This window comes from Pholcus phalangioides, unplaced genomic scaffold (genome assembly GCF_987345545.1).
Source record: "Pholcus phalangioides strain wild (caught in Gottingen) unplaced genomic scaffold, Ppha-v1.0 ptg000001l_1, whole genome shotgun sequence".
Lineage (NCBI taxonomy): Eukaryota > Metazoa > Arthropoda > Arachnida > Araneae > Pholcidae > Pholcus > Pholcus phalangioides.
The window spans coordinates 3,479,157-3,491,215 of NW_028301594.1; the positions used below are offsets into that span (position 1 = coordinate 3,479,157).

At 34.3% G+C, this 12,059-nt stretch overlaps 1 protein-coding gene and 1 non-coding gene across 4 annotated transcripts in view; one reads left to right on the forward strand and one right to left on the reverse strand.

Moving 5' to 3' along the window:
• The window catches only part of LOC149089692 (mitochondrial sodium/calcium exchanger protein-like), an 85,800-nt gene that overhangs the window by 36,084 nt on the left and 37,657 nt on the right, over positions 1 to 12,059 (reverse strand). For all 3 annotated transcript variants that reach the window (XM_089238260.1, XM_089238112.1, XM_089238179.1), the window contains exons 4-8: positions 11,969 to 12,021; positions 6,953 to 7,010; positions 5,424 to 5,526; positions 2,373 to 2,540; positions 2,004 to 2,123 (exon numbers count right to left, since the gene is read on the reverse strand). In XM_089238260.1, the coding sequence (XP_089094386.1) occupies positions 2,004 to 2,123; positions 2,373 to 2,540; positions 5,424 to 5,526; positions 6,953 to 7,010; positions 11,969 to 12,021 (502 nt within the window). The remainder of the gene's footprint in view (positions 1 to 2,003; positions 2,124 to 2,372; positions 2,541 to 5,423; positions 5,527 to 6,952; positions 7,011 to 11,968; positions 12,022 to 12,059) is intronic.
• TRNAA-GGC (transfer RNA alanine (anticodon GGC)) lies at positions 1,615 to 1,686 on the forward strand. The gene has a single exon. It is a non-coding gene; the product is annotated as a tRNA-Ala (tRNA).

Below are 12,059 nucleotides of genomic sequence, written 5' to 3' on the forward strand. Positions count from 1 at the left end.
CGTGTATTAATATACACGAATATTACGTTTCACATGACAATTGTAAATGTATATTAACTGCTACGTACATAATATTTTTATTAAATGAAACATTTAGAAATTATGACAAATTTATTGCCAATTAAGATTTATAAAAAAAACCTGGACTTTTTTTTTGGGACTTGAAGTGTCTAAGTTGTCATCACCTACACAGTACGCACTGTATCTTAATTTAATTACTTTATCTTAATTTAATTACTTTATCTTAATTTAATTACTTTATCTTAATTTAATTACTTTATCTTAATTTAATTACTTTATCTTAATTTAATTACTTTATCTTAATTTAATTACTTTATCTTAATTTAATTACTTTATCTTAATTTTGTTCTCCGTAGATCTAATAGAGGGCGCTAAAGTTCCAATGAAAGCAAAAATCAAAACATCATACAAATGCCATAGCTTCATGAAATATTTTGAAATTAGAAAAGTTATCGCGGAAAAAAAAAGTAATTTCTCTGTGCAACTAATTAAAATTTTCGAATGCAATAAAAAAAACCCTCCTTCAAGTTGTACGCCCTTCAATCCTGTATCTAAGGGACGTCCGGCATTCATGGCACCTATCCTGATGTTTTACTCATTTTGGCACCTTTGTATGTGATGATAATATTTTCGTAATACATTGTAAGTTTGCAATTTTCTACCGTAATGTCCCGTAAAAAAGTGTTTCCACCGTGCATTGGCTTATGATGACTGAAATATCCCAAATTATTGGTGAGATCATCTAATTATATATAGAAAATTCTGAGACAGTACTAGCCTCGGATACTTCATGTTAGTGGATATTGATGTATTAGATGGTTTTTTTTTCTTTTAAAAGTCAAATTTTGAACTTGTTAACCAACGTAGCAAAGATTACACCTGGAATCACGTTCAAAGTCTCTTAGTGTGTAGTTACTTTATCCCAAGTACCCCAAAAAAAGACCTAACCACCTGCGACTTCCTTTTTTCATTAAAAGAAAAATACACTCATACACGCATCTCTTTCAAAGTAAGGTATAAATTAAAATATTTTCAACTATAACTATTAGCATGTCATACGTGGAATTTTATTGATCTTTATAATCCACGTCATTCTACCATAAATGTTACCTGTTAGAGCTATTGTCGAACCGTAACTTCGTCATAAAAGTAAACAATATTTGACATGAATGTCGCTCTCCACTTGCTAATACAAGATATACAGAAGACTGGATGTTGTGAAGATATTTATTATTTGAGATGTTAATTTATTTTTTTTTTTTTTTTAAGGAAGGAAAAAACTCATCTCTGCCTCTACCGGGAGTCGAACCCGGGTCCCTCGATTGCCGGACGAGTGCTCTGACCACTAAGCTACAGAGGAGATAGAGATTTTCCTTCGCTAGAGCGTATATATGCCGAACGGAACCGTGCAATGGACGGTGAAACCGATCAGCTAATAGCTCATGGACGACGAGCAGTGGAGAGCGACATTCATGTCATATATATAGCCATCTGGTGGCTCGTCGTCCATGAGCTATTAGCTGATCGGTTTCACCGTCCATTGCACGGTTCCGTTCGGCATATATACGCTCTAGCGAAGGAAAATCTCTTATCGCCTCTGTAGCTTAGTGGTCAGAGCACTCGTCCGGCAATCGAGGGACCCGGGTTCGACTCCCGGTAGAGGCAGAGATGAGTTTTTTCCTTCCTTAAAAAAAAAAAAAAAATTAACATCTCAAATAATAAATATCTTCACAACATCCAGTCTTCTGTATATCTTGTATAAACAATATTTACTTCCAATTGCAAAAATAATTATATGAGATAGGTCCCTCAAATAGTGACCACTAAACTCGTTTTCTACGAAAATAATACAAATGAGAAATACTTAACGTTTCCTCTTGGAAAAAAATTGAATTCAATGATATTCACATGTATTCTGGATAAGTATCATTCATCTAAATTATTTTTTTAATGTTGTAAGTGTTTTTAAGAAAGAATCTTACTCGGAATAGTGGAAATCTTCATGTTTTGTTCGGCCTCTTTCTTCTTTTTTGCCGATCGGCGATATATAACTCGGCTGATGATTACCACCAAGATGTAGACAGCGTAAAGACCTATGAAACCTGCGAAATAGTTCCGTGGTATTCATAAAGAGGAGGAGAGACAACATCCAATGCATATATTTCCATACATCTTATCATACAACGTAAATTTCGGGTGCAAATATTCTATGTGTCGGACCTTTAAAACCACTGAAAGATAACTATTGAATTTTAAAGTTATTTCATATGAAAATTCTAAAATTCCCGCTTTCGATTGCTTTACGGCGATTTCACTCGCATCGGTGAATGATAAGTGGTGATTATTATTACCTATCGTATGCCATAACGTGAACTCTTCGTAGTAGAACCTGATGAAAGCCCAAAACGAAGCGCAGATGTAGAATATAGTGTCCCGCAGGAATGGCCGCTCCATTATCTTGAACGGACGTGTAACAATAATGGAACCTGCAACGACTGACGTCACAAATATCCCGGCACCTGTTGGTGAATTAACATAGAAATAAAAGAAGCTAAAGCATCGTAGGGATGTTCTTTCGAAAAAATTCAGTTTTACATTTTGTTTTAAATAAACAAATACAAAGATATGTAAAAATACAAACACAAAGACATACACAGAATAATAATACAAAATATACATTACATGCACAATACGGCCTTAAGGGACTTGAAATTCCTTTCGGCAGGTCTACCAGTATGTATTGTATTGTATGTTTTTGTATTGGTTGATTATTATTTTATAAAGTATATATATATTTTTATACTATCGAACGAAGAAAATATACATAAAGATGAACGTTACACACACACATGATCACACACATATATAATGTTTAAATACAAATATATAATATTACGCTTTTGGCATCCAGATAAATTTAATACAATCATATTTTCTCTTATATTTTCAATCGATCGACAGAAATAATTGTATTTTCAATCATTTTAGAATGAATTGTAGTATTTGTTATATAATTTGTTATAGTTGTAATATTGATTCCAAACTGGTGTTTATTGAAGATATTGAGATATTGTGATTGGATCTTATAATTAGTATTTGTATCATCGATTTCATGATATAAACTCAATATTTTTGGAGCAGTATATCTATATAACTCTTTTGGAATAACGTTCTCTTTGGTATAACGTTTCATTTGTTTTCGGCGTTTGATATATAACTTATTTTATCCAGATGAACTTCTATTTTGTTTCTTTTCTAACTATTTATTGTTTAAAAGTGAATATTTTTAGTTAGCCTATAAACACATAGTTTTCTCTTAGAGTTAATTTATGGCATTCTGTGGTATTTTATTTTATTGCGGTGTTTGTTATTTTGGATCTTATTCCGTTATATAATCGCCCCTTCACCCCATGCCAGAATTATGAATGTGCAGTGTAATTGGGGGAAAAAAAGAACATAATGTTTGAACGTTTTCTCTATCTGTGTTACTCTATGGAAATTATTTTCCTAAAATGTTTTGTAACATGTGTTTAAATACAGATACACATTCGCGTTTACGGCAAGACTTAGATAGTGAAATAGAGTATCGAAACAGCTGATAAAAAAAATTGCACATTTCGCGCTTCTATTATGAGGAGGGGCGATATACGGGATGCATAGCTGACAGGACATATGGCACTTTACTGGTGAGCCATTGGTCCTTGAGGCATACTTTCAATTAGAAAAAGCATCCAAATAACGTGTAGAACTCAGATATGTCATTCAGTCATTCATGTTGGAATGGGTTGCATAGTTATTCAAAACTTTTTTTTTTTACTTTTTATATGGACACCATGTGCCAAAAAACACAATTAGAAAGTTGTTGCCCTGTCACTCCTGATGCAAACAAAAAGAATGCCTTGTTTCTGAGTGCAATATTCAGAGAGATATTCGAATTATATGGGTGAACCCGCATTTAATGATGTTTTTCAACAAACTTTTTACCGTTTTTTTTAATTCGAATATGTCTGTGATAGAAGGAAAATTAGAAAAGAAGGAATTTTTTGTTGACATCAGGTGTGACAGGGCAATAACTTTCTGATTGGGTTTTTCGGCACAGGGTGCCCATATAAAAAGTTAACATTTTTATTTTATTAACTATACAACCCCTTGAAACATGAATGCCATATCTGAGTACTACATAGTATTTGGATATTTTTTCCAATTGGAAGTATGCCTTTAGGGCCAACGGTTCACCAGTAAAATATCATATGCCCTGTCATCTATGCGCCCTGTATATTATCTAGTTTTTGCGTATTCGTTGGATATGCGCCTCCTCAAGCAGCAGCAGCAGTGCCGTCTTAACGCTTGGGCCCACCCGGGCACGGCCCGGGGGGCCTCAAGAGAAGAGAGGCCTCAGAAAAATGAGAAGTTGAATTCTTCGAGAATTTTTCAGGTAGGGACCCAAAAATCACTTGGTCCGGGGGCCCATGATGTTCTTAGAGGACGGCTCTGCTATTCTTAACTTTTTATTATTTTTTCACATTACGAGTTCATTTTAAATCATCTTGTACTATTATTCCTGTGTAATTGTATATTCATAAACTTAACATAAAATTGCAATTCATATATTCTATTTATTTGCAGTTATATAGTGAAATGTATTGGCACAGACAATGATCATGGTTTTTATACTTATATTCGTCAAACTATTTGTATCTCTTGTTTCAAGGAAATTTATTGGGGTTGTGTTTGTTGTGTTGTTGTTGTTTTTTTGTTTTTTCCATAGTTTATTTTTCTTGAGTCAGGTATTGGTTTAGGGTCTTTTCGCCTTTTTTATTAAATTTGTAATTTCAGTGTGTTCAACACACAGTATTGTTTCGTCTGCAAACGAACTTAATGTACAATTTTTGGTCATTTATGTAAATCAGGAACAATATATCGGGCCAAGTCACGATCCCTGTGGAACTCTTTTTACTTCTAAGAATGCACTCATTTGTTCATCTACTTCGGCTGGTTGTTTTCTATTTCAGTAAAATGATTTGAAACCAGTTTAATATACTGCCACGTATACCAGCTGATGATAATTACTCTGTATCATAAGACCCACATAGTCAAATGCTCTTTTTAGATCTAGAAAAACTGTTATTAAATATTTGTTATTGTTAAAACCGATGTTTAAATGATGACTTAATTAATCATTTTATATCATAGATTTCGTTATTTTTCCATGAATATTCACATCAAAGAGAATTCGGCCAAATTTAAATAGTTCAGATCAGAAAAAGTGTCAACATCAATTGCGCACAATTTGTGACCGTGAAGCAAAAATCACAATTTGTGGTTTGTTGGCATTGTTCACAGGAGTCACTGAAATTGCGTACATCATTCAAAAAATTTCGTAAAAAATTTACGGCACTTACCGAAAAGGGTGCCAATGACCAGCTGAGGCCTTGCTTGCTGAATACCAGCAACGGACGAGAATATGTCTGGTGCACCATTTCCGAAAGCTAGAAATGTCACACCCTGTTGATAAAACAATCAAGGAAAAAAACACGCAGAGTACGGAAGTATTAGCACGTATTGACATTCATGCGTGAAAGCCATTACTTTCATCATTACATCTTCACATCATTTACATAGAGAGAGAGAGAGATCAGTTACACACTCATAGGGTTCTTAACCAGGGGGTCCACTGACCCCCTTGGGGTTCTTGGAGAAGATTTAGAGTGTTTGTGAACGTGAATAAGAAAAAAATTAACTCATTGCGCTCTTTTACATTAATATTGTTATTTACTAAACATTATTTTGCAAATCGGTCTGTGACTTTTATCTTAGTTGCACAGGAGTCCGCAGACTTCATCTTATCGGCACAAACGGCTCATGGAACACAAAAGGTTAGGAAAACCCCTGATTTTCATCAATAAATGTTTTTTTACATTTCTTAGGCGTATGGGACTTTCTGAAACGGCTCCAGGGTGAATAAAATCATTTTCCGAAAAATGAGCGCCTTCTCAACCAACTCTGGCCATATCGTTATATGGCAATTTACTGCCATTAACGAGTTGGGTTGGAAATGAAGGCGCAATCGCTGGTCGCCTCAAACTCGTTAGGGAGAATGTCTTGTTTCATATTCTTCCCCCAGTTCGAACCTGGGGCTTGACGGTAGCCTTTACTTTGAAAAACGAGCATCTTACCACCACGCCAGTCGGACCCGAAAAATGAGCTGATGAAAATTGATGTGCTTCATCGAGGTGAAGCTAATTACATTAATGTGATACGACATCTATTATGAATGAATGAACGCCAGAACTCTTCCATCGAACTTATCTCGTTGCCGAGATCTTTTCCAGCCCAGCTTCTTGGCAGAGACTGCATGTGATACGATAGTGTGTATTCATCAGTTTGGGTGAGGGTTAGTAGAGAATTGTTTGTTTGTTTGGTTTTTTTTTTCGTAACTAAGTTTCTTTGTTTTTCAAATTTATTTATTTGAATGAAATAAATGCTTCTTTTGCACATTCCTCATTTATAACGAATAAGTGGGATCAAAACACTACTACTACTAATTGACTGTACATGAACCTCATACATATTCCTCTCCGAGATTTCTAACAAATTGATACATGCCGGAATGTGTGTTCTGAGTGTATGTATGCACAGCCCCTAACGTATTAATGTTGTCGGAATTACGCTTGTTTAGTGTTCTTGCTGGTGCTGTCATCTGGCTTACATATTCTGAAATAAAGATGACAAATGCTTGCATTTTCATGTAATGTAAATATCACATGTTGCAGGTCTGTCTACTCTCTGCGGAGAGACTTTCTTTTAAATTCGAGATCGGCTGGTATCAAGACGCTGTTAAAAAAAAATAAAAAAAACACATTATTAACGAGTTTGGCTGTATATCATACCATGCATATTGTGTATAATAGTACATGTTTCTAAAGGATACGGCTATATTCTGAGAAAGCCGAAGAGTTTTCGTAATCACCACGAGAGACGGGCAAAGGCTGAAAAAATAAAAACAAATTTTATTGAATACGATAATAATTTTACGTAAAATCTCATTAATCAGAGAGAAAAATAAAAATGAAATACTTAAGTAGGGAAAACCAGGGCTACTTTGCATAGTTTTTGGTTTTTGATTTTTCTGCTTCTTCTTGTAATACTTACAGCAAAAGTGATCGATGCTGCGGAGATAGCGGCACTCCTCGGCTACAAATTAATGGTGAACATATCGCTAAAATTGGATGTTCAATTCGTCAAAATTATTTACAAAGTTGTTCCAACTATGCCAACTTGCATCACATCTGGGGTAAGTTGGGACAACCCCTGGGATAAGATACGGGGTTTTTATGGACACCGTATTATATTTTATCATAATTATTGGTTTTTTATTGCTCTTATTGGGTTGGTGTATTTTTGATATAGTTTAGATACATTTGACATTCATATTTTTCATAGGCATCTTTTTTTCAGCCACCTATTTGGGAACTTTGCCTGTTGTGGCCTTTGGATTTGTATTTGTAAGTTGTCATAGCATGATGGTTAATAGGATCAGAAGAATAAGCGTTAGTAAGTAACTACAAAAAATGCAGAATAAAATGATGTGCATATTAAGCACTGAATTTTTTGAAGTAGGAAACACCAATGTCAAAAGAAAAGTTGCGAAAAATCAAAAAGAAAAAGGAAGTCAACATTCACACCTTTAATTCACCAAGAAAGTAGGTCGATCGCTCACTTGAACTGGTGGTAGTAATTTTCACACAATTTTGATATGGTAAGTTGGCATGTAACACGTGTTCTATGCCAACAGAACCCCCCCCCCCTCCCTCCCCCCACACTTGGGATGCCAACTTACCCCAACATGACTCTTTAGACCAGGGAGCTTCCTTACTTCTCCACAAAAGTTTTATAAAGCATTCCAGCACTTGAATACAATCGTTATTGACCACTCTACCAATCGCAACTGTTGGAAACGCCTCAACGGATTCATGGGCTTCACAGAGTACAAAAACTTTGAGCGGTCTCATACCTTTTAGCATGGTGAAAGCTATGCTCTAGTAGAAATAGCATTAGATACTAATTAACCATTGATTTATATCAAATTTTTAACACAAATTTTAGGTTTTATGTTCTATTCTAGGCCAGTATAAAGTTTTACACATCTGAAATATTTATTTTGTTGCAAATTTCCAAAAAAATGCATTAAAAGCAGCTTCGTGCATGATAGCATAGCATGACATCAATGTAATTGAATAGAAATTGATTCTAAATATAAAACAAATGGTTTAATTCGTGAAATATAGTAAAAGACTGAGATTCCATCGGCTCAATATTTTCTGAAATTAAATTACAAATATCAATTTTTTGAATTTTTAAATTTGAAATTTAATTGTAAATAAGATTAGGAGGATGAAATTTCAATCTTTTGCTTCATTTCATGAACTGAACAGTTTTCTTTATTTTTAATCAATGTTTATTCAATTACATTGATGTCATGCTATTTTATCATGCACGCAAGTGGTTTTTAATGAATTTTTTTTTTAAATCTGCATAAAAATTAAGTATTAGAGGTGTGTGAAATTTTATACTGGCATGGGATAGCATATGCAATCCAAAATATGTGTAAAAATTTTGAAATAAATCAGTAGTTAAATAGTATTTTGAATAATATTCCTACTAGAGCATAGTTTTCACCAATTAATAGATATATGAGTCACCCCTTTAAAAAACTTTCCTTACTGGAAATCAGGAAAGTTACTGTTCTTCTCTGAAGTCCTCTCTCAAAGTCGTATATTTGAATGAACATTGTCTAAGGGTCCTCTAGGTACCTTATAATAGGGATCCCGAACTCCCAAACTCATTGTATAATCTGATTGTCTTCGTTATATGCCTGACCTCACACGTGATCTTTTGTTATTGTATACAATTACACATACATAACAACGGGGTCCTTCATATCGCATGATAAGGACCTCAATTATTTTTCTTTTCTCGTCGTAACTCAGAATTTTTTCCGGCACGGTCAGAGCAATGAGCTTATACCGCGTAAACGACAGAGCCTGGTCGTGCTTGATCTCTGGAAACTGCATAACACTGAAATTACAGTTGATGATGCAACACACTCAATTGCTTTGGCAGTGTCAATACAAGCACTCAGTGGTCCCTGCGGTAGAAAATAGGAAGTTGTACGCCAACCAGTCCGGTCTCCTCTAATGAAAACACTTCTCTCCAACCTAAATTTCCCAAAAAATGTTTTCCAAAAAAGTAAATTTAAAGAAATACATAAACGAAATATCACTGGAATTCATTAAAAATTATGTCTGACGGATGTTTGACAAAACCAAGTTTTCTTAGGAAAATAAATGGTCATTCGACAAGAAATATACCATTAGCTATTACTACTTTGAACAGTATTTCATCACCGAATTAATTGTTTCGAAAGACATCACGGAATTCAGGTCGTGCTTGAATGTGAATTGAACACCTGTATAACGAATGACATGGGAAGGATGAAGAAACACAAAAAAAATCGGATATTAGGGCTGTTCAAATAGCTCTTCGGGAACTGACATATTGAGCTAATACTGCCGAAGAAGAAAAGCATCGGACATGAAGCCTTCGACTAATAAATGGAAATTATCGACATATCCATGGAGAGAAAAGTTTTCGGAGTATTTAATATTAAAGAAAGTAAAAGTGTATTTCTCGTTGAAATTTCTTTCAGGCAATTCTTTAATACGTAAATTTTAAAAGGTAACCTGGGTGCGTGTGATGTAATAACGAGTCTCTTATTTTGTCTCATGTCAGTCCCTAATGGTTTTCTACACTTTTAGATAGGTAGGTGCTGTCCAAATTATAGAAAATGTCTATCGAGAAACATGTTTATGAGAGTTCTCTCGAGATTTTATGGAAATTTCTTTCATATATTTTCGTGAAATTTTGGAGAAAAGTTTTTGCGCATAAAGAAATACAATGTGAGTGTGAAGATCGCTTCTAATGGGGTGAGCCATTTCTAGAATGACGGTATCAGAAGGCGGTTTTTTTAGTTTTCTCTCCATTGTGCTCAGCAACTAACTGCAAACAAGCATGCTAAAATGCTAAACTGTTCATTTCTGAATCCCGAAAACAAAATGTTTGCTAATGTCGTCCATCTTTTTCGCCATCTATACTTTTATGTCGAGTTTTATGGTACAGTGTTATTCTGTTAGTAAAATTTTGAAATATTTTTGTCCGATTTAGCATAAAAGCTATGATAAGTACTCGAGTACAAAACTAATATTTGTTTTAAATCAGTTGATTGTTTTTTAAATAAATTTATGGAATATTTCAAAACTTTATTAATTTAAGGTATCCGACTACCTTTCTTGTCACTTTTCTTTAAAATGGTACTGGAGTGAACTTTAATAACATTTTTTGATAGAAAGTGTCTCGAAATGGTGAAAACAGTGAGAAATTTTAGTCTACCTATGACATTTTCTATGAAAAAGTCGTTTTTATGTCAAATTTTAGGCAAAGTTCATGTGATATTCGAAACACGATTGCAAAAAATATTGTCAATGAAACGCTTTGTGATTTTCATAGTGCACTTAGCTAGTAATGTTGCAGGTTATGAACTGAAATTTAAAGGGGATTGCATGATATGCTCATAAGTTACAGCAAACTATGTTTATGTGCGTGTGAATTTTTTGAAATTTCATCCTACATTTTGTCTATAAAACACTGTAATTTAAAAAAATATATGTGATAGACCTTAGATTTTGGTTCATAACCTCAACCATGTATAGCAAAATATCACATTAAAATTTTGTAAGGATGCGATGAATCAATTTTTACAAATCATGTCACAAACTCAAGTAAAATGTCAAAAAAATAGCATTCTTCGTAAAACACGTTTGAAGTCTTTATTCGCGTATTACTTGTATGTAAAAACGCAACACTAAAGTGAACGTAACTTTGATTCTAAGCGTCATATAAACAAAGCAAAGCCCGTTTTGGAATCACAACAAATAGGGCTTTTATAAAATATAAAAAAAATGAAAATCTATATTTTCTTCCAAAATGACGTTTTCAATACCTTAATATGACGTCGGATACCTTAATATGCTTTAATTATGTATAATACAATGGATTATTTGACCTGGTCCCTATAAGCCAATATCCTTTCAGTAACCAAATCCAGGCGTACGTAGCTCACTCAAACCTTATGTATTGGAAACAGGGCCGTAACTAGGCAGATGCACCTGCACAGGGCCCACGTGGAGGAGGAGGGGAGGGTTGCCTAAATTCAAATTCTTGCACAGGAATGGCAAGCTACGGCCCTGATTGGAGACTGGTGTTTGTTATGTCCTAATGTTGTAATTGCCATGCTGAGTATATGCTAAGAGCTTATACTACACTTTCCTAAAAAAGCCTTGTTTTCCCGATTTTGAGAATTATTTTTTTCCATTCTCTCCCCCTTTTTCCTCCAACACACACTTACTCTATCCACAATTTTTTACCCTTCACAGCCGTTTATTGGCACTTCTTAAGTGTGATAATGGCGTTTACTTCGGTGCCACCGACAAACCACTATATTCAGAGATTCACATGGCGTACTTGAAGCACCCTTCATTTTAAATATATATTGATTATAATAACTTTTCATGTGTGTGAATTTATTAACAAGATGTTGTGGCACAAGTATCAACTCGTGATTAACAATCAAAAAATCGCATGTTACACCAAAAAAGTAGGACCTCGTTATTATCTATATCCTCACATAATTTTTAAGATCAGTTCCTAAAATATACTCCGAATAGCAAGACAAACTCGGTTGATCGAGATCCGACTGAACATTTATTTTCAACAGATAAGGCGCGCTTATCCTCTTTTACTAGAAGTTGTGATTTTTAATTCATTCAGCCCCAATTAGGCCTATATCGTGTGGACCGGGATGCAAAACGAATAAATTGTCGATACTCACAAGTCATCAGCTGTCGTACCCAGAGCAACAAATAACATCAGCAGCCATAAAATCTGTAAAATATATTCGGAAAGAGTAAGTGACGTTTTGA